At 43.4% G+C, this 23322-nt stretch overlaps 1 protein-coding gene across 2 annotated transcripts in view; it reads right to left on the bottom strand.

Moving 5' to 3' along the window:
• Nucleotides 1–23322, bottom strand: part of SNRNP200 (small nuclear ribonucleoprotein U5 subunit 200) — a 1344735-nt gene that overhangs the window by 71908 nt on the left and 1249505 nt on the right. For both annotated transcript variants that reach the window (XM_044084204.1, XM_044084205.1), the window contains one exon: nt 16843–17019. In XM_044084204.1, coding sequence (XP_043940139.1) covers nt 16843–17019 — 177 coding nt within the window. The remainder of the gene's footprint in view (nt 1–16842; nt 17020–23322) is intronic.

A 23322-nucleotide genomic window follows, 5' to 3' on the forward strand; every position in this document is an offset into this window, starting at 1 on the left:
AAGGATTTGGTTTTGGCCAAATAAAAACTGAGCTGTCTGTGTACATCTAGGGAGTGCAGTATCCTCTCAGCTTGGTTTTCAGGACAGGTGAGAAAAGCTGGCAGGTTGATAGTCTGATTTAGGAACAGGTCATTTACCACTTTGGGCATGAATGTGGGGTTAGTAAGCAAACATACCCTGTCCTTGTGGAAGACAGTGAAGGGGGGGATAGGCCATAAGGGCCTGGAGTTCGGAGACTCTTCTGGCAGAGGTTATGGCCACCAAAGGTCTTTCAAGTGCAGTACTGGAGGTAGTAGTCTTTGGCTGGTTCAAATGGTGGTGGTGTCAATTTTTCTAGGTCAAAATTAAGGTCCCAAGGAAGTGGAATGGGCTTCCTTGGTAGCCTGAGGTGCAGTGCCCCTCTCAGCCAGAGTTTTACCTCTAATCTAGATGCTAAAGGTGGTACCAGGCTTAGGCAAGCTGAGATGGCAGATAGGTGGATTTTAATGGAGGAATATGACAGTCCTGATTTCATAAGGTTACAGAGGCAGGACAAGACCACTGGGGGCTCTGCCATCAGTAATGGTTGGTTGTTTTTCTGATACCATAAGGAAAATCTCTTCCACTTTGAGAGATAAGATTTTCTAGTAGTTGGTTTTCTGGCCTCCTGCAGAACCTGGATCACGTCCTCTTTATATAGGGGTCTGAAGGGAATCAGCTCCCTATCACCCACAATGTGAGGTTCAGTGTGGGCAGTTGAGGGTGTAGGTGTGTTCCCTTGTCCTGTGTGAGCAAGTCTAGTCTCTGGGGTAACTTGTGGCGATTGCCCTTGGCTAGGTGAAATAGTACAGGGAAGAAATGTTGCCTTGGCCAGTAGGGAGTCACCAGCAAGATCTGGAGCTGTTCTTTCTGAATTTTCTGGAGGACTCTTTGAATGAGAGGGAAGGGGGAATGCGTATGTGTATATCCCCTTCCAAGAGATTGATAGACGTCCACCATCCAAGCCTCTGGGTGAGGTGCCCTGGAGCAGAAGGTCGGGAGCTGTTTGTTCATAGGGAAGGGGAAGAGATCCACATTTTGAATACCTCATTGATGGACATGTTCCAGAAACACTTCCATGTTCAGCATCCATTCGTGAGACAGGGTCATGGTCCTGCTTAAGGAATCTGCCATCACACTGTCTGCAGAGGGGATATATACTGCTTGGAGAAGGATTTGTTTCTCCAGTGCTACTTCACAAGCTTACAGTGCTAGTCTGCACAGGATGTAGGACCTTGTCCCCCCTGTTTGTTATGTACCACAGCACAGTGGTGTTGTCTATGTACCACCTTAGAGGCCTGGGAGAAGGTGACCCTTAAAAATATCCTAAGCCAGTATCAAGGCTCTCTTTTCCTTGATATTGAGGTGATAATTTTGTTGAGTGGGGGTCCATGCATTTCTCACTCTCAAGTGTCTTAGGGTTGCCCCTCAGCCTGTGTCTGAAGCATCTGTGAACAGGTATTGGTTTAGGGGTGTGGGATGTAGGGGCAGGCCCAGATTTGACTGAATCTGGGAGCTCAACCACTTCAGTTCCTTGAACAGCAAGGATGTATGGGGATCGTGAACTCTAGAGGATGTAGGTCTTGTTTCCAGATATTTCTCAGATACCAACTGAAATTTCCTCATGTTTAGCCTTGCTAGAGGGACCATAGAGATAGTGGAGGCCATGAATCCTAAGATCCTGAGGAATTCCCTGGCTGAGATCGTTTTGATGGGAAGAATACCCTGGAAGAAAGATGCGAGGGTCATGACTTTTTCTGGTGGCAGGTAAGTCAACATTTCCCTTGTCAGAATCTTGACATCCTAGAAACACCTGATCCTGAGATGGTGTTAGGGAGCACCTTTTTGTGATTTATGGCTAAATCCCAGGCCTGTAAGAAGGGAGATGGTGAACTGCATGTGTTGCAGGGCCATGGAACTTGAAGTAGCCTGTATAAAGATATCGTCTAGATAGGGAAATAGCAGTATTCCCGTCGTCCTGGTGAAGACTATGATTGGGGCCAGACATTTCGTAAATACTCTTGGGGCCACAGAAGGAACAAAGGGTAAAGCACAAAACTGTGCAGAATCCACTGAGAAGTGAAGGTACTTTTTCAATAGTGGAGGGATAGGAATGTGCAGATTGGCATCTTTTATGTCCAAGAACACTAGGAACACCTGAGGCAAAATAAGTGGAAGAAGGGTAGGGAGAGACAGCATTCTGAAGGAGGGGACTCGGAGGAAGGTGTTGAGGTGGAATAGGTCCAGGATGGGCCTCCATGGACCTTCTTTCCTGGGGACCAGGAACATTCTTGAGTAAAATCCCTTCCCTCTTACAGTGGACAGGACTTTTTGAATGGCTCCTTGAGCCATAAGTTCTTGCAGGATTTGGGGGAAATGTGGAATTTGGTCTCTGGGCAGGGAAGGGATGCCTTTGGGAGAAGGTCTCGTCTCCCAGATCATGAAGTATCCCTGTTTTATGATAGATAGGGCCCAGGAGTCCTGGGTAACCTGTTTCAAGGGGAAAGGGAGAGAGAGAGGTGCATGGAAAGAGGGGTGTCTGGATGGAGGGCCTAGTAGTCACAGACTACCAGCCTTTCCCTGAATGGACTGCTTAGAGGGTGGAGTACAGGAGAGAGACCTGGAAGCGTGTTGCTTCCTATGGTCCCTTCTAGGTTTAGTTTGCATTCTCTTAGTTGAGGACCTAACAAAACAAGTTTTAGCTGGGTAGTTCATCTGAAAGCGTGGAAATGGGGAGACAAAGATATGTCTCAATTCCTGCAGTTCCTTGCCTTTGGTCTGGAGGGTCTTAAAGAGTTCAGCAGCAGGTGACCCAAACAGGTTTTTGTTATCCAGGGGCGCATCTAGCAGCTTGGCTTTTACGTCATCAGGGAGAGGTTGAAATCTCAACTAAAATTACCTCCTGATGACAGATCCAGAGGCAACAGCCCTAGCAGATGCTTCTACAGCATCATAGCTGCACTTGGAGTGTTTGGTCACTTGTGTGCAGCAGTTCAGGAGGGAGGAAAGTTTTGCTTTAGCAGGAGAGTCAGGTAGCTCTCTCCCAGTTGCTTGACCATGTCTTCCAAGACAGCCAAGGAATACTTGGCCATGTGCGTCTGGTAGTTGATTGCTCTTACTGCTAGGGTTGCAGAAGTATAAGCTTTCTTTCCCAGGTACTCTATCATTCTGCTCTATTTATCAGAAGGCAGTAGAAAGGAGGATGGTAGTAACTTTGAGGTTTTGTCAGTGGTCACAGAAATAACTGCAGGGTCTGCAGAAGGAGCTTTATACAGGAAGGTTGCCTCCTCGGGCACCTTATAGAATCTGTCTGGATGTTTGGGTGCTTGGTTCCCCCTCAGTGACCGAATCGGATGCCTGAGATTCCCTTCAGGACGTGACCTCTGGCAAAGGAGAGATTTCCTCCGGAACTTCCGCTGAAGCAAGCTCCTATGACTCCGGCTCGGCCTCTGGGCCTTCACTGGCCTCGAGAGCAATGGCTGGAGTGGCGGGCGCAGCAGTCTGTTTGGGCCTACTCTTTTTGGCCTTCTTGACTGGGGGCTTGTCCAAGGGTTCCGATGTTGGGTCCATCCTGGAAGCTAGACGTTTTGAGTCTCTGATTTTCAAGCTATAGTTTTAGGGCTGCAAGATGGCTTCTGACGGTCTCTGGGACAAAGGCCTGACAAATACTACAAGGGGTATAGTCGTGTTCACTGCCTAGGCAGAATAGGCAGAGCTCATGAGAATCCTTATGTGGAATTTGCCTTCCACACTTACACTTGCCCTTCCTACCTGAGATGTAACTCAAAACAGTAGCAAGTACCAAATACAAAACCCCTAAGAGGTGCTTATCTGAAGTCACATGAAGAACGCCTCTACTGGCAACGCCATGACTGGAGCTGGCAGCCACAGAGGAGGCAGTAAAGTTCTGAAGAGGTGTGTGCTGACGTCCGCTTTATAACAGATATCCGTTTATGACTGATGTCCAAGAGAGGCGCAGGACATTGCGACCCATAGCGGCAGCATTTAACTTTTGCATAATGGCTGGATGAGCGAGAGTTCACTAGAGGCAAACTCCCTGATGTCATGAATACAGCAGCATATGAGTAGAAGAACATCAACCCCTTTTCTCCATAATTATTAACAGAACTTAGTCACTGAATCAATACCATTTTGTTCTCTTGTATCATTGCTGAAACTGTCCCTCTCTAGAAGTCGAGTTCCCTTATTCATTATACGTTCTTCCACATTTTCTATTATTCTTCAATGTTCTTTACCCTCTCCAAAGGTTTCCTTGCAGATATCTCGGTTCTCAGGCTGGAGGAAGAGGGGGATACGACAAATCATCATGCTACCAATCTGAGGAACCTCCTGTAGCTGCCAAAGTGTGTGATGTGCCATGTTTTCTGGCTCAGTTCCTGGTGTTGGAAACACACACTTGGCTGATGTCTCTTCTGATGGTTTCTCCAGAGAAAGGCTTTTCCATTATTATAATCTTGCAAGTCCCTCTGTAATTTAGTTTTTTTTATCCAACAAGTCTTTCTCAAAACCAGATAATTTCTCGTTAATGTCTCCCAGACACTGTTCCAACTGAGAGGCATTTAACTAGTTTGAAAGAGAAAGATAAACAGATGAAATTTCATCTTTTAATTTTCGCTGTTTTAGAGATCTCTCTCAATTAAAATATTAATCCTGTCTATGGAACACCGATGGGTGGCAGCCACCCACCTAACTTGAAATCTCTTGTCTTCTCCATTTGTAAGATCAAAAAGAGTAGAGGGACTTTTAAAGGCTCGCAAACCTCTTGGAGTAATGTCCAGTTCCACATAACGTTGCAGACTCAATAAATTAAAAAAAGATGTTCTAATTTTACAAAAAGCTCCTGTGGTTTAAGGGATAAAAGACTGGTGGAACACTTACACACCCAAGGTAGAGGGATTAACAGTTATTCTACTCCTTCCCTCTTCTAAGAGTCTTTCCCATGGTTTGGGCAGTACCTCACCACCAAGAATATCACTTCCACGCTCCAAAAGACACTCCCCTGTATGTACAACACAGTTCTCCATTGTTCTTCGTGTGAGATCACATCAGTCATCCCAGAAAATTCTAGGCAGGTACAAAAATGGATCACTGGCCACAGAAAAACAGCACCACAAATGTAGAACAAAAAAAAAAAAAGCAATTGGATAAAGCAACAAAGGCCAGTAAATGCAACGAAAAAGTATTTATTATATAAAACAGCTCACATCCAAAAACTCTAGTATCTCGGCTTAACAGCCTTCAAAGACTAAAAACAATTACATCACCTCACACATTAAACAGTATTCCTAAAAGCGTCCGATCATACCAATTAAATACCTAAATTAAAAACTTCCAATTGCAGTCTGTGAAATCCAGGAGGGGTCAGGGTTCCATATTTTAGAATAATAAGAAGTTATGTACTCACCATAACGTTCCATCTGAGTAGGTATCTTCATTTGTCTGCAACCTTTGGGATATGGATCCGATCTCGGATCCGAGCCAGCAACTTCTACCACAGCATAGATCCGAGCTCCTAGCTCCTCCCTTTACCCATAATCCCCTGCCAACCCTGACTGACCTCAGATCAAGTTTGCCTGATATAACAACTGTTACAGTGCCCCGGAAGGGGCTTATCTAAGACAGATCCTAAACAGAATCATATAGGTCAGGGGGAAGGAGGGGGGGATGGTTGCAGACAAATGAAGATACCTACTCAGATGGAACGTTATGGTGAGTACATAACTTCTTAATCTGAAGTAGGCACTTCATTTGTCAGCAACCTTTGGGACAGAGTCCCCAGCTACCGGAATCCTGGGTGGCCGTTATGGAAGAATATTCCGGAGCACTGCAGAGCCAAAGGACACCCTACCTCTGGAGACAACATCCAGTTTGTAATGGCTAATAAAGGTATGAGATGAAGCCCAAGTGGCTGCAGAACAAATATCATCCAAGGGGACCCTAGATCTAAAAGCCGCCGAAGTAGCGACAGCCCTAGTAGAATGAGCGCTGACTCCCTGAGGTGCAGGCCTTCCTGAACTCTGATATGCCAAGAGGATACAACTAGCTATCCACCGTGACAGGGTAACTTTAGAAAATGACTTGCCTAAATTGGTTTTGGCAAAGGAGACAAACAACTGGTCAGATTGCCTATGACCAGCAGTTCGATGAATATAAAAGTGTAATTGTCTGTGCACATCCAAAGAATGCAGTTTGTACTCTCCTTTGTTCTGATAGTTGGGAAAGAACACGAGAAGATTAATAGATTGATTAATATTAGCTTCCGAAGATACCTTAGGCAGAAAGGACAGATTGATCCTGAGGTAAACTCTATCCTGATGGAAGGCCAAATACGGCGGTTTAACACAGAGAGCCTGAAGCTCAGAGACCCTTTTAGCTGAAGTAATGGCCACCTGGAAGGCTGTCTTCCAAGAGAGGTATTTAAGATCAACCGTAGCCGCCGGCTTGAAAGGGGGGCTTGTCAAGGCCTGTAGAACCAAAGATAAATCCCATGGGGGTACTACCTCCCTGACCGGAGGTCTGAGAAGGAAGGCACCCTTGAGGAAAGCTTTACAGAGCTTGGAGGTAATTAGAGGGCCCGATTCATGCCCTACATGGTAATGCGAAATCGCTGCTAGTTGTACCTTGACTGTAGAGCAGCTAGCCCCATGATGAAAAAGGGTAGTTAGAAAATCCAAAACCGACGTAAGAGGCGCCGTGAAAGGATCTAAGTGACAGTGCTCCACCCAGATGGAAAAACGTTTCCACTTACTTCGATAGACCCTTCTGGTGGACGGTTTGTGTGCTGCTACTAGAATGGCTTTGACTGGTGAGGAGATTCCGTAAGTCCTTATCAGGAGTGGAACTGGAGCAACCAAGCCGTCTGCTTGAGGTTGACCAGGTTGGGGGTCAGAAGACCCAGAGGGTGAGTAATGAGATCCGAGAGGGGATCCAGAATCCAGGGTGGATGAATCAGATGAGACCACAGGTACGGGAAACACGTTTGACGAGGCCAGAATGGGGCAATGAGGATCATTTTGCTCCCCAACCGACTGGCTTTCTGTAAGAGTTTCAGCATCATGGGCAATGGAGGGTAAGTGTAAAGGAGACCGGGAGGCCAAGCATGAACTAGAGAGTCTCTCAGGGACTCCCCCTGAGGGGGGATTAGAGCGAAGTAACTGTTGCATTTGGTATTTGAAGGAGAGGCAAAAAGATCACAACAGGGTTGCCCCCATTGGGCAAATATTTGCTTCACTACTAGGGGATTGAGACACCATTCGTATGGGGTCAGAATTGAATGACTGAGCCTGTCTGCTAAGATGTTGGACCGTCCCGGAATGTGCGTTGCAATGAGAAAGCGGTTGGTGGATATCGCCCATTCCCACACTCTCATGGGATCGCGACAAAGAGGATAAGACCTGGTTCCCCCCTGTTTGTTGATGTACCAGACAACTGACATGTTGTCCGTTTGTACCGCAATCGTCCCAATCGGAAGAAGGCTGTGAAGTGCCTGCAACGTCAAAAGCACCGTCCTCATCTCTAGGACATTGATATGCAAGGAGGTCTCTATGTCGTTCCACGTGCCTTGGACCGTTCTGCCTGAATAGTGCCCCCCCACCCCAGGCGAGAGGCGTCCGTGGTCACTGTGGCGACGGGAGGAGGCATCGAGAATGGTCGTCCTGTGTGAAGGCTCGGGGACTGGAGCCACCACACGAGTGACCCTCTGCAAGCCCTGCTTAGGGGAATGGGATGGGACAGGGGGTTGCGAGACAGGGACCATTGCACCTGGAGGGTCCACTGCAGGACCCTCATATTTAGACGGGTTAAGGGCAGCAGAGAAATTGCTGCCGCCATGGACCCTAGAGCCCTCAGGATCAATTCCGCTGGTGGAGCAGGAAGTTGGAGAATGGCCTGAACATGCAACCTCAGGTTCTGAAGCCGATCGGGAGTCAGGAAAGCAAGCATTAGTCTGGAATCCAATCTCGCCCCTATGAAATCTATTACCTGTGTAGGAGCCAGAGAGGATTTGGCCATGTTGACAGTCAACCCTAGGCGTGGAGCAAGATTGAGGAAGTAATCCCTGCCTGAACAGAGCAGATGCCTTGTTGGGGTGATGAGGAGCCAGTCGTCCAGGTACGGAAAGACCTGAATTCCCTGAAGCCTCAGGTGGGCCGCTATAACCGCCAAGACTTTGGTGAACACCCTGGGGGCTGAGGTGAGACCGAAGGGGAGGGCCCTGAACTGAAAGTGACTGGCTCCCAGCCGGAAACGGAGGAACCTCCTGGAGAGTCTGTCCACAAGAATGTGATAGTACGCATCCTTGAGGTCTATCGAGCACATCCAGTCGTTCTCCCGTAACAAGGGGAGAATAGATTGCAGCGTGACCGTCCGGAACTTTTCTTTGGATACTGCCAGGTTCAAGAGAGAGAAGTCGAGGATGGACCTCAAGTCCCCCGTCTTTTTTGGCACCAGAAAGAACCTGGAGTAAAACCCTGATCCGAGCTGATCTGGGGGGACGGGTTGGATGGCTCTTTTTTGTAAAAGCTGCTGAATTTCTGTAGCAGCCGCCTCCCTCTGATTGGGTGGTACGTCGGGGAGGCTTCTGGTTTTGGGGGTTACAATAAAGGGAATTTGGTAACCTCTGGATATTATGTGAAGCACCCAGTGATCTGTTGTTATGGACTCCCACATTGCTAGGTGCCTCGAAAAACGCCCTCCGACTGCCTCCAGAGTGGAGCAGCCGGGCAACCCCTCAGGGGTTCTGTGTGGGCCTCTCAGAGAAGGGTTCTCTGGACCCAAAATTTCTGGGACCCCCCTCTGCCTCTAGGGCGGCGTCCTCCCTGTCCTCCTCTGCCACAAGAGGACTGGCTGTCCGGAGCAGACTGGGACTGATGCGATTTCCGGAACCACATCTTCTTCCGACCCTTTTGGTTCTTAGAAAAGCACCTCTGGGGAGCAGAGAAGCGGACTCAGACGGCAGACAACATCTTCCCGTCTTTCTCGCTCTGGACTAAAGTGTCGCGAACGGTTTTGCCAAACAGTGCAGAACCATCAAAGGGGGCATTCGCGAATGACGCCTTAAAGGATTCAGAGAAGTCACAATGTCAGAGCCAGGCTTGGCGCCTCATTACCAGGCCAGCTCTAGTGGCTCCTTCCATGGCGTGAGACAAGAGCCGCATAGAGGTGTTAGAAATGGAACGTAGAGTGGATATTCGGGAGGAGTACAGCCGCTTGTCCCCTTCCGACATGGACTCAGGGGGGAGGCAGCGTATTCTTTTATTAGATCTCTCTGCATCCGGATGATGTGTGCCATACAGTTCAGCGCCCTCATGGAGAAGGTTGCTGAACTGAAGGCCCGCTTCCCAAGGCGGTCCATCGCCCGAGACTCCTTGCACGGTGGGTGGACCGCGGAGCTCTCCTGAGCCAACTCCCTCTTGGTGGCCGCCGCCACCAACATGGCATCCACGAGGGGACCTCTGCTCCAGTGGGTTCTTTCTGCAGGGGGACTCAGGATCCTATCTGGGTGCTTGGGGACTGGATCTACAGTGTCCGGCTCCTTCCAAGCCCTAGTGGAGATAAGGGCCACCAGGGGGTCGGGGGGAGGGGACACCCAAGAGGTAGATGGCCCTGCTTCGAACGCCTCTAGGAATACGGACTCATCGGAGGAAGCCTTGGGGGCAGACCACCCTCCCCTAATCCTGAGCATTTCCATGATGTCTCCAAAGGAGACATCCTCGGGGGGTGACCTTGGGGAGGCTTCCCCTTCATCTAAGTCCGTATCTTCCGTAAGGGACTCGGGGGAGTCCACGTGCCTCCTCTTACACTTAGCCTTGTGAGGAACCTCCTCGGGGGGGGGGGGGGGCTGTCTGAGGAAGTCTCACCAGCAATGTCATGTTCCAAAGGAACACCCAGAGGCGCTGAAGCAGGCTGCCTCGAAGGCCGGGTGATGGGAGCCTGAACCAACTGAGAGGGAGTGCAGGGGGGAGCCGAAGCCAGGACCGGAGGCCCGGATGCACTCAACAGTGCCCTCTCCACCACAGCAAAAGCCGAAGGGGAGCCGCCCCCAATAGGATCTGAGAGTCGACTCCCACTCGGATCCGAAGTGGGGACCGGACCCGGGGCCAAGACCATCGGATCCGAAGGACCCGTGTGCTCCGACCGGGACGGAGCCGAAGTCACACCGAATCCCTCGGATCCGAAGCTCAGTCCACGGCTCCGAGAGGTCGGATCGGACAAGCTCGAGGGACCAGTCGGAACTGAAGTACCCAGTACTGTTGGCTCCGACCCACCCCCGGATCCAACGCGTCTCGGCTCTGAACGCTCCGAACACGGAAAGCGGGTCGGAGAAGGAGCGATTGGAGCAAGAAATGGGGTCTAGCTCCCCCCCGGACGGGGGGGGGGAGGCAAGAGCACTCCCATCTGCAGCTGGGCCTGGATGTACCTCCTCATCATCCGGTCCATGTCTGCATCTGACATGCTAAAAGTGGACCTCGAAGAGGCCACCGAGGCAGACCTAGAGTGCCACCTCGATGACCTCGACGGGGACCGGGTCCCCTCCTCCTCGGGTCCCAGTGAGAAGCAAGGGGACCGGAGCCAAGGAGGAGGCGATCCAGAAGCTCTGGAGGGAGAAGCTCGTTTGGCGGGCGGGGCCGAGGAGGAGGAGTCCTCGGCCCGCCGCTCATGGTGCTTCTCTCTCCATTTGGCTTTCCCGGCCTCCCTCTCCTCCGGAGCCAAAGCGGGAGGTTGAGTCCCGACCGGAGGGAGGGAGGCAGGGGTGGCTGCCACCGAGGGCTGGGTAGTGGCCACAGAAGCACCGGAGGCCAGAGCCGAATTCGGGGGCAAAAGGCCCACCAGAATCAGCTTCGACCTCCGGTCCTTAAGTGCCCTGGGATTGAACGCCGCGCAAATCGGGCATCCCGAGGAGAGGTGTTCAACCCCAAGGCACCTAAAGCACCGGGTGTGGCCATCCGCCGGTGAAAGCTTATGCCCACACTCGGTGCACTTTGAAAAGATGGCTTTAGGGGGCCTCCGACATAGTAGCACAGAAACACACTCACTAGGCCCCTACACACACCACAAACACACACTACGACCAGCAAGGGCAGGGAGGAAAAATAACCACAAATTAAATTAAATTAAATTGAGAGAGATACAGGGCTATGGGGTACCTAAACACTCGCTCTCACTCACACTAAGAAAAGGGGAAATAAAACAAAAAATTTTTCTCACAAATCCACAAAGTAGCAGGAGCTCGAAAATCCAGCTTGTAGCTTGAAGCGCGGCAAACTAGATCTGGGGTCAGTCAGGGTTGGAAGGGGATTATGGGTAAAGGGAGGAGCTAGGAGCTCAGATCTATGCTATGGTAGAAGTTGCCGGCTCGGATCCGAGATCAGATCCGTATCCCAAAGGTTGCTGACAAATGAAGTGCCTACTTCAGATATACAGTTTCTTTATACAAAAGTTTTTTTCTTTATATCTAAACAATAATCATAAAGAATTTTCTCCAAAATAATACCCTTAAGTTCCCCTGGATCACTGTTATGATATAATTTGGAAAGGTCACGGAGTCTAAGCAGGAGTAGAAAATTCCTCGACCACAGGCTTTACCTCTTCACCACAGGTGCTTCTCAGAAGGGTTCTCTGTATACTAACCAAAAAGGACCTCACCTGTGAAAGGGACACCCAGATTTGCTCACTCAGCTCTTCATGAAAATAAGAGTTAAGCCACCTTGCACATATAGAATCCTGCAACCACAGGTCTTCAGAATGTGCATCACTGGTATTGAAACTGTACTTGGTCACATGAAAAATTGTTTTAAAAACAGTTGAGAAATTTTTATGCATCTTTACAAACTAAGTCAGAAAACTTGTGCGTTTCTTTACAGGTCCCCAAAGATCCGGACAACAGATGCCTGTGTCACAGCCTGGGAAGACCATTCACCCAAAATTTCAGAGCGCATGGAACTGTAACCAGATCAAGAGGCACATCAACTTCAAAAAAATGAAGATAGTCATCCAAATCCTGAAACCTCTAGATCAAACAGGAAACTAAAGGTTCTGCACCTCCAGATGAAATAATGGAAAGAAAAAGAGCAAATCCTACATTTTGAAAGCAACTTACTGTGCAAGTCAATGCCCTCATCATCTTTTCCAGGGACAGACTGGCAGAGAGAGCTGTCTAGGGAAGGGTACATGTGTATGCCCATGGTTCTGTAGTATGCTACTACTGGAATCAGGCAACAGCTAAACCAAAGTGCAAGGAAATAAACTACAAGTGGAATGCCACAACTTTGAACTTGAGAAAACACAATGTAATCCCTGTGTACTGGAAATGGAGAGGCAGGCATTCATTTAAGTCCAGGAAAACCATCACAATTTAAAAGGACAAATAGGACCAGCATGTAAGGTGAACACTCTGAACTTTTAAATATTGACAAATTGGTTGGGATTGGAGAGGTTAAGGAATGGCATTCTAGGGCCCTCCCTTCCTTCCTTGGCACTATGGGTATTCAAATTGTGCTCTCCACCTTTTGGGACTTTGTGGTGCCCTGCTGGAGAACAGTGTTCAGCAGGGGCTTTATAGATTTTTTTTAAGTCGGACTGCAGCTTGTAATCCTGCCTTCCAGTCTTGCAGCACCTACTTGTCCCTTGAATTCTCCACCTTTTTTGTAGAAAAATACTACTCTCTATTAATCCTGGGAGAAGGCTGCCCTGGGTACAGAAGCCTGAAGGGCTGTGATAGGGCTTGAGGAAGTGGTGGAGATGTCGGAGAGGTGGTATACTGCCACAGGTTTTCCCAGGGGTGGGGTGGGGATGGGGTCCCAGCCCTGAAATACCTCTCCTTTCTAGTTTCCTTGTCATTTGTGCTTTTGAAAGGCAGTTTTTCAATTTTACCTGTTTTTCTTAGTTCTGTCATTGGTAAAAAGGTTGTTTTTTGGAAAAATAATTCTCATTATCCTTATGAAATGGCAGGCAAAACAGTTGCTTTACCAATGCAGTAGTCTCATTCTTATAGTTTTTACAGATCTTGGAAGTGAGAATGGTTAAAACAGCAACCTCTTCTCAGAGACTTCCCATACTCTGGAACAAACTACCTATCTATATCAAACAAACCACCTCATTAGCACTCTTCAAGAAAAATCTTGATGACTGGATGGGAGATAGGAAATTCATCCCGGGGATCACTTCTGTGGCTCTCCTTGGCAGGGGCACAGGAAAATAATATTCTTGGGTGGCAAAAGCCAGGGTACCATTTGGCTAGGCTTATATAGGCCCTAGGGCCAATAGCCTAGTACCTACCTATGAAAGAAGCTGTGCCTTTACGTTATTTTGCAGGGGTTGTAAACATCAGCCAGGCATATTTCCTTATAACAGTCCCTGTAACAGCAGCCTTGATTGCTGCATCCACAACAACCTACACACATTTAATGGTATATCTGCCCATAAACAAGCACAGTAAACTAAACAGTCGTGAACAATTCTACCTTCAATATTGCATCAGTAACCACTCCCGCTTTAGTCAAAACTGCTGCAGAAACTCGCTGTGATACTTAAACATGTGGGCCTAACATGGATTTGAAGGGTCAGGGTTGCTGAAGCATATCCCTTTTCCCTGAAAATGCTCTAAAATTTGACTCTTCCAGTTGCTGGAAGACAATTTGGGACCCCTTGGTGGCATCCTTAGACACCACAACTGAACCTGTCACTGGATTCTAATACAATTATCCAAAGAAACTTGAACCCAGTACAACCAGTTGCCTTTCTTTACTGTAGGAGGTTAGGAAAAAATGCAGGACTGGTGTGTTAAAAGGATCCACAAAACACTGAGACTGGAGGAAGAACCACAGGTTCTGGAATGTCCAGATCCAAACGGGCTATGTATCTTCTTTGGAACTGAGAAACCTCGATGCCTTTCCATTCAAAGTGCATCATAGCCAAAGGAAGAGAAGATTTGTCACTAGTAAGATCCTCATCTTCCCCTTTTGAACCAGAAAAGTCTCTCTCTCTTCCTCTTTTGTTGAAAGGGACTCCTGAAGCAGACAGCTAGTTAGGCCTTGACTGCAGGCAATAAAAAAACAGAAGAAATCATGTATCAGCTTCTGCCACTCCTGGAAGGGGATCCTGGGGTTAAGGAAAGGAGTCCACAGATCTGCCAGTTGGCAAGGTCTCTGAGAAGATGGCTGTCTCAGAATCAGACAAAATGGTGAAAAGTGACAACTCAGAACCTGGGAGTTGCAGCAGACATTCATGCACTTCAACCTTTTAATTACAGATGTACTGTCCACCACTACAGGGATTTCATCACAAGAAGCAAAGAAATGTGAGTTTGTGGCTGATGCCTGGAACTGGCATCTGGACTGTCAAGCAGGCAGACTGGTGTCAGCTTAGGAGATGTAAGACAGGCATCACCAGAGGCCTTATATCAGATGTTGCAACTAGGAGCTGTGGAAATGTCTCAGTGGTACTGGTGCCCTTGAGCTTAAGGGAACCAGTAAACATAGTTGCATTGTACCTGGTCATCCATTTACTCTTCTCTTGCTGGGCCTGCTTTAAGGAAGGGGTGCAGTCTCTGATGTGAATCAATGAGGAATGTACAGCTGTCACCTCTCAAAAAAGAGGGAGAGAGAGTTTCTTCTGATTCAAACCTGAAGGATGAGGATCTTACCAGTGGCAAATGTCCCCTTCCTTTGGTTATGATACAGACTGACAACATCCTGTTCTCTGGTTTTTCATTACAGGGCATCTGAGTTGGAGAGATCTTACCTCTAATGAGGACCCACTTAAAATGGGAAGGCAACATCATCTCTCAGTTCCAAAGAAGATACATAGACCTTTTGGATGTGAACCTGCCAGAACCTCTGGTTGTTCCTCCACTCTTTCAGGCTTTTCTGGATCCTTTCAACACAGCACTCCTGGAATTTTTTTCCTAACTTCCTGCAGTAAAGAAACATTAACTGGTTGTACTGCTGGATGGTTAAGCTTTTCTAATCATACACACACACAAATGGGTATAAGCAAAATCTGTAAGAAACAATAGCACTGTCTGTGTGCAAATTACCTAAGCAAATATTTATTCAAAAGCTACTTGCAGGATATAAGTTTGTGAATACCAACATTCTATTTTATTTGGTGGCTTGATATGCTTCCCCTTCTTTGCAGAGGGACCATGTCCAATGGCTCACTACCCATTTCAACCCATTCGTTCCACAGATGACAGCTGGGTATCCTGGGCTAGACGAGAGCCCCAAAGTCTATTTTATCTTGCTTGGGACATCCAACTGGCCCATTTCTTCTTTTAGAGGCAAGAGTCAGGTAGTAGGGGGTGGGCAAGCTAGTGGATCCTGCTGAGCAGCCTATCCCTGGTGCTCTCATCCACCTCAGCAATTCCTTGAGCTCTACAAATGCTGTCCAACTTCAAGAAGATGTGAATACCTGCACATTCACATGCACAACTTCATGGTTTGCTCAGTGTAGTAATCCACCTCATAGCATATGTTCTGTAGGCTGCTGCTCAATGGGTGCAACACTCCACATGTAAGCTACATGTTACCCAAATGGCAAGCCCCAGCCAGCCCCCCCCCCCTCTTGGATGGGTGAAACCAGAAGCAGTAGCCACTCACTCTCTTCCTCCTAGGCTCATCACCCTTTAGCACCTGTGCCTCTCTTTGAACATGGGCATTCTAGGGTGCAGTCAGGGCTTCATCCCCTCTGGACTATGGGGGCAGCAGTGGCTTGATGTTCTTTGTAGCACAATATGCTTTTGTGTACTATAAAATAATTACATGCAATATTACCCAGGTTATTACTATTCAAGGTAATTTTTTTCATTAATTTTGTTTATAAATGTAAAGAAATGGATATCATTCCAAAACAAACATGGCCCTAAAGTTTTGAATTTTATTATTGTACAAATACTGCTAACCAGAATTTCAGAAGTATAAAACCACAATGAGCAATAAGAAATAATATACACTAAATTTAACAGCATGTAACATTTTGCAATAAACTGAAGCTTCACTGTGATACCTCTCAGCTCTTGGTTCTCAGTTGGGAAACCTTCTGCATGGAGTCCGCAAATCCTTCCTATGTCTACAAAGGCTAATGCCTGGTGGCCTGTTTTCCTCCCACATTCTAAAGATGTGTTGTAGGTGAAGTGGTAACCCTCCAAAACTGCCGGTAGGGATGTTTGTGTACTCCAAATGGGCTACTGCCCCATCTGGATTACTTTCTCTGCTTTGTCTACCGACTGCTGAAGCAGGCTCTAAATACATGAATGAGCTATTAAAACATACTGTATTTTCATGTCTGATGAACTAAAATTTACATAATTTTAACAAAGGCCAAAGGTTTCTTAAAAATACATCTCTCCCTATCATTTATTATATATATATATATGTGTGTGTACACACACACACACACATATATATATATATATATATATATATACACACACACACACACACACACTAACCATTTCCTACATACAAAGAACTGGAGACCAAAAGTTTTTTTTTTTTGGGGGGGGGGGGGTTGTGGTGGTAGTTCTATAATCCTTCAACAGCAAACATTTGCAACCAGTTGCCATTTCCAGTTTTTATGTAGCTGGCATTTAATCAAAATCAAACTAAACAGCAATAAATAAATGGCAGAACTGGATGCCAGTACCTCACTTTCATGCAGTGACGACTTCAGCTGTCATGCAACTTGCATGCTGCAAACAGTAAGCTATAGCACATTTACCTCTAAGTCTTCAGTTAGACACTGGCTCATGTTTGCACAATGCTAATGTTGTTACAGTGCTTCATAAATCCTTCAGTTCCCCTTTACCTTTTCAGTGCAGCGTTTGATGTGCTCCGCAGTGAAATGTGGCAGCTGTTTTAGGTATGAATCCTTCGACCACATAGCCTGAGTTACCATCTGAGCAAGTTCCATAGCAGCCAGAGCAGGGCTTAGCCAGCCATTACTGGACAAGACATCCACACAGGCCTGGATAAGACGAATTGCCTATAAAACAAAAACTACTAGCATGAGCAAGTTTATAAGCAACACAGTGTAAATACTGCTTAAAACTATTAACAAGAGCAAACTCCATTATAACTTACTTTTAGTCATTCGGTAAAGTATGATCAGTGACTGATGATGGAAGATATTGAAAATGCAGAAATCTCAAGTTTTTAGGAGGAGATGAGTAGTGACAGATCGGGAGGTGCAAATTAAGAGTATGACATGGACAAGAAAATGTTAATCTGACTAAATGCAAAACAGACAATTATACGGCAAGAGATTAAACATGATTTGTGGTACGTAATAGGACTGTTGGCTGGTTACATCTGACATGTGGAAGTAGGCTGACACACACAATACGTTTACATGACTGAGGAGTAGCCACAATGCTGATTATGCAACAAGTTTGTGAGACTCATGATAAAGTGTTATGAAACAACTGGACAAGTAGAATATATGGACCTGCAATCAGCTACAATTTGGCAAATTCACAGGATAAAGTTAAGATGGACTACAGTACAGGAAGGACAAAAACATATGGGCTTTCTGAATAATTCATTGTGTGTAATAAAGAGATGTGATAACCACTGATCGAAACTGAAAAAATATACAAAGCCTGGAGTTTCCTTGACTAAATTTGTGCCACATTGTGAAAAGAACAAGTTTTGTGGCAACAGTGAATGACGTTTACAGAGGCTAGATAGGGTGTGTGTTGAACTACTTGGCGGCTGCATTTTAATAATGAAACATTTGTAGACCAATATTAGAGAAGATAAAAGGTGAAAACAGATGTACAACATTAACCTTTCATCATGCTGAAAGTGCTCTGGGTTGCTGGAATGTTAACATTTAGAAATGCAGATGCCATGATGACGTAAGATAAAAGCACTTCTTACACAAGTATCTTGGGGCAAGGATTACAGTGTTCGCTCTAGTGCAGGGGACAATGCGAGCTTATCAATGTTAGGAGATGAATGCGAAAAATAAGATGATTTGAGTAGACAAAGGAGACCATTTTTGTGTGCTGTAGCTAGGGCACTATGGTTTGAATGCATGAATATTTACTCCTTGAGGGTACAGGGACTGGGCAATGAGCTCTCAATCTCTTAGTGCAAGAAATCTGGACAAACACTAAAATAATGGGGCACAAAGTTCCAAGAATAGGAGTGATTTTATATATTGGTGTTATAAAATTAGAAAGTTGGTAGAATAACCATTTGTGTTAGCATGCATTTTCCAAGGGAAGTCTGAAACTCAAATGTATATCATTATTTAATGATTTCAATCCTCAGTGCTTTGTCAGAAAACCACCAATTGTATGAGAAATAGACTAAAAATATGACACAAAAATCTGGACATTCTGTGAAAATCTGAGCAATTGAGAGGTATGCGGATAACAGCCGGGGAATTTACAGGTTAAAGACTGCCAATTTTGTGCCATAAAAATTCACCGTAGACACAGACTTCTATTTGAAGAATCACTTTATTCTATAGAAAAGTATTTCCAAATAGGAAATTCTCTGATGGGGTGTGTGCAAAAGATCGGGTGTCCTCACTGTCTGACTCAGGAAACGGATGACTTCGGATTCACAAACCAGTTCAACCTCCTTAGAGTCAATATAGTCTTCTTGGGGAAGGAGATACAAGTTTCACCTTTCTTTTCACAGTAGAGATTCCTGACATTGATGGTTGCTAGGCTGATGACTGAAATTTCTTGAGGAAAAGAACAAAATCCTGAGCCAACTTCATCAATTCTTGTTTGGGGGGGGGGGGGGGTTGGGTAGAGGGAGAAGTTCTAATGGAAGCTGCCCACGGCTTGAATGTCTTGGCCACATATCCACCTCGGATCTGCTGCCACAGGTGGGCACAGATTACTTCTCCTTTGGAACTGCTGACATCCTTGTATATACCAGAAGTAATGGAATGCTGCTCTCATTCTCAGCTATCAAAAATACAAGTGTTGGAAACAAGAGATGTAACCTCTGATTGTTGCACATGGTTTTAGTGTGCACAGATTTCCCACTGTCCAAGTGCATGACAGCCTCATGGTAGGGGGAGGGGGTATGCTAAGGACCTCTGTCCAAGTATGTGTCAAGAGTAAGAGACTGCAATAAAGCCTCAATGGATCAAATAGCCTTGAGCCTAAGGTGGCCTTCAAACTCTGTGGATATGTTTTTGGCTTCCCAGGATCTTTTTTTTTTTCAATAATAATTCTTTATTATTTTTCAACTTGTTCATACAACATTTAAGCAAAAAAGAAAAACAGATAATTCCCAAACAATACTTCTAACAACAATTCTACAACATATGTACACTATTTACATGAATGCTTCCATCGGTTAACAAAAAGCAATAAAAAAGAACATGTGAAGAAGCTTATCAGTAGGCCTAATATATTGTAATAATTAATTTCTGATAAATTTTCCTTTTAAGGTATACATGTCCAGGGGTTAAGCTGGGTTTGGTACATTAAGCCAGTATAATATTGAAAATTTGTTCCCATATTTTCGGATTTATATTTTTGCTATGGTCATTGATTAGTAATTTGTGGGCTAATATATGTTTCATCGCAAAAATCTTAAAGTTGTCCCATGAAGTTTGAGATGGATTCAACCAATTTGTAGCTATGTAGAGTTTCATTAATAAAAAGATATTTATAAGTATGGTCATTTGGGATCTAGACAAATAATTTGGAGGGATATGTAAAATCATAAATTCCCAAGAAAGCGTTGAATTTTGGTAACCCATCTTTTGAAGTTGAAGTTTTAAAGAATTCCAAAGTTTATATATACATTTGCAGCTCCAGAACATGTGAAGGAGGTCAGCAGTTTGATCTTTACAGTATGGGCATTTAGGAGAACTTTTAGAGTTAAATTTATGCAAGCTAAGACGTGTATAGTAAGCATTATTAAGTATCATAAGTTGGGTAAATGTTAACTTTTGAAGAGAGGTTGATTTTATTGTTAAATTAATTGCTTTTAATATTTTACTTTCTTCCATCAATGGTATTTTTTCTTTCCAACAGTTTGACAAAAGGACTTGATTTTGATATTTAAAATGTTTATCAGTTTACTTGTAGATGTTATGAATGTGGTATCTTGTAGAAGAGTTTGCCATAAATTTGAACATTTTGTTAAGTCCTCATCATTAATTTTAAAATCTTTAAAGTAACTTATGGAAAGTTCCTTTATCTGTCTCCATATGACAGAGTATGATTTGGGAAGATTGATTTCCGGTCAGTTCATGAGTTGAATAATTGAGATATGGGTATATATCAAGAAGAGTTAAATTAATCATACCTGGAAATTTTTTAGATCTATTAATTGATTATTAATTTTCAGGTTGGGATTCCTATGAAAGGGTTGGAAGGCCATCATATGTTGAATAAGATTTAATGACTGAAAAAGATTTTGTAGTAATGTTATATATATTTTAATGTGTTCCATTATAGCATATGATTTAAACGTGTCTTTTCTTAAGAAAGGTAATGATTTGGGATTAATATTCAGACTTAGAGCATGTTTGCAATTCAAGATTAACCAATTTGGTGACCATTTATTACTAGATGTATCATAATTAGCAATTCTTAAAATTCTATTAGAATTTATAATTAAATAGTATGTTTCAAAATTGGGTAAGTCTAACCCCCCTCTATTTTTCGGAGTCATCAATTTATCATATGATATTGTAGTTTTCCTTGGTTCCCATATAAATTTAGCCGATTCCGTGTGAATTTGTTTAAAGAACTTCTTGGGGATTAGAATTTGAGTAGATCTGAAGATATATAATATTCTGGGTAATACATTCATTTTAATAATTGAGACCTTTGCTAATGATGGTAATTTCAAATTATTCCATCTCCTTAAGTTAGATTAGTATGTGATCCCAAATCAGTTTAACATTATTGATATAAAAGTCTTTGTTATCTGTGGAAAATTTAATACCTAAATATTTAATCTTTTCTTCAGATTTTACTTGCCCTACAAATGGTAAAAGTGAAAAGGGTTTCGGAGTTTTTAAAGGAAATACATTGTTTTTTAAGGTTTATTTTGAAGTTAGATATTACTGCAAAGTCATACACAGCTTTTAATAGTTTTTGGGTATCTGAAATTGGTGTTGTACAGTATTTATTGAGATCATCAGCAAAAGCAGCCATAGAGATCTTGGTACCATAAAGTATTGGGGCATTATGGTATATATTTTGTTTAATATGTAAAAATAAAGGTTCTAGATATACATTAAATAATAAAGGGCACCCTTGACGGGTTCCGTTTTTAATTTGTATTCTTTTGGAAAAGTTTTTATTGATGTATAAAGTTGTATAAGGATTATTATATAATATTTGTAACGTTAGGATAAAATCATGAGGTATGTTAAAATATGGTAAAATATCAAACAGAAATTTTATGTTAACTCTATCAAAGGCCTTTTGTGCATCGATTATAAGTGAATACATATTTAAGTTCCTTTGACAGGCATAAGAAATTAATGTATGAAGTGTTATTGTCACTGGTTTGTCTAGCAGTTAAAAATCCGGCTTGTTCATTAGATATTATTAAATTCATTATATTCTTAATTCTATTAGCTAGAATAGAAGTCAGGATTTTCATATTATATTTAAAAGTGAAATAGGCATATAATTATCTGGGTTTTGAAGATCAGAATTTTCTTTAGGTATAAGAATTGTTTTTGATGCATTAAAGTGAGGGTCATTAATTTTATTGTTAATTATATAATTAAATGTATATGAGAGTATTTTACCAAAAGTATTGCAAAAAGTTTTTATAAAACTCTGCAGTAAGACCATCAGGGCCCAGCACTTTATGGGATTTCAACTTTTTAATTGTCAATAAACTAGTCCAAGATAGTCAATAAAATTATTTTTTTCCATAAAACTGCAGAAGATAGATCTACTAACACAAGTCTCTGATGCCCATTATATCAATTAAGATCTCATTACATATTTAATCAATCAGGACTTTAAAGATATAGCTCCATTCTTCTGTACAAGCATAGTGTCAATATACTTCAGAGTCCTCGCAAAATCTAAAAAATCTACAATTCACTTTCTAACTTATGTTCCTATATACATTTAATCCTTGTTTCTCATTCAAAAGTTTTAATATCTAATTTCATGTTAATGCTCATATTGTATTCTAAAAGAGCTCACATAAAACATGTATATAACAATATGAATAATCAACATGTCTGTAAAACTTTATATATAAAAAAATATAATATTTAAATGAATTGTATGTACTATTAAATTGTATTTCTTCAGTGGAAATTGATTTAATTAAATCTTCCTGAGAGTTATCATCTATTTTCGGGAAAATAATTTTTTGCAAAAATCATTACTAGTCCTATTTATAAGTGATTCATTTTTATCACCATAAATTTGGGAATATATCAATTCAAAGGTATTTATAATATCTTCAGATTTTGTATATATTTTATTCTTGAAATGTATTTCCGGAATTTGAGAGGGTGTTTTAGATTGGTTAATAATTCTAGCTAATGCCCCTGATGGCGTCTGAATACGGTTAGCATATCTTGCTAGCAATTTATTTTCATGGAATGTCAACCTGTTATTTTGGATCAAAAAAAACGTCTTTCTGACATTTTAATAATTCCGTTTCTGTTTGTCTGTTATAGTTCCGGATTAAATCCTGATCTAGTGTTTTAATTTTATCCTCTAACATATGTACATCTCTAAGTTGGATTTTTTTATAATACAAGGCTTTTTGAAGAAAAAATCCCTCTTACTTGAGCTTTAGTTGTCGCCCATTCAATATCAGGTGTATGTTGCTGTTTAGCTAATTTAACTAGTAGAAGATTGAGAATATCTTAAATTTCCTGGATTATTTCTTCTTTATTTAGCAAGTTTGGATTTAGGGACCAATTATAACCCCTTAACCACTGTGTGGTACACTATTTCTAAGGTCTTTAGCAAAACTTAATGTAATTTTAGAGTGATCAGATAAATAACGAGCTTGAATAGATACTAAGGGATCTAGATTAATCAGTGTTTCTGAAATAAAAAAAGTCTATTCTAGACCACATTTTGTGACAAGTTGAATAGAATGTGAAATTGTTTGTGTTAAGATGATTGTTTACGTATTTAAAAGGATCATATAGTTTAAAGTCATCTTTAAGTTCGCTTAGTGCTACTACTGCTTGACTATTAAATGACCTTTGTGGACTTGATTTATCCAATTTAGGATTCTGATAGGCATTCCAGTCCCCTCCTATAACTATATAGTGGTTGTTATATTGATTTATTACAGGATAAAGTGATGCTAT

The sequence above is a fragment of the Protopterus annectens genome, chromosome 9.part0, assembly GCF_019279795.1.
Source record: "Protopterus annectens isolate FY-2018-M chromosome 9.part0, PAN1.0, whole genome shotgun sequence".
Taxonomy (NCBI): Eukaryota; Metazoa; Chordata; order Ceratodontiformes; family Protopteridae; genus Protopterus; species Protopterus annectens.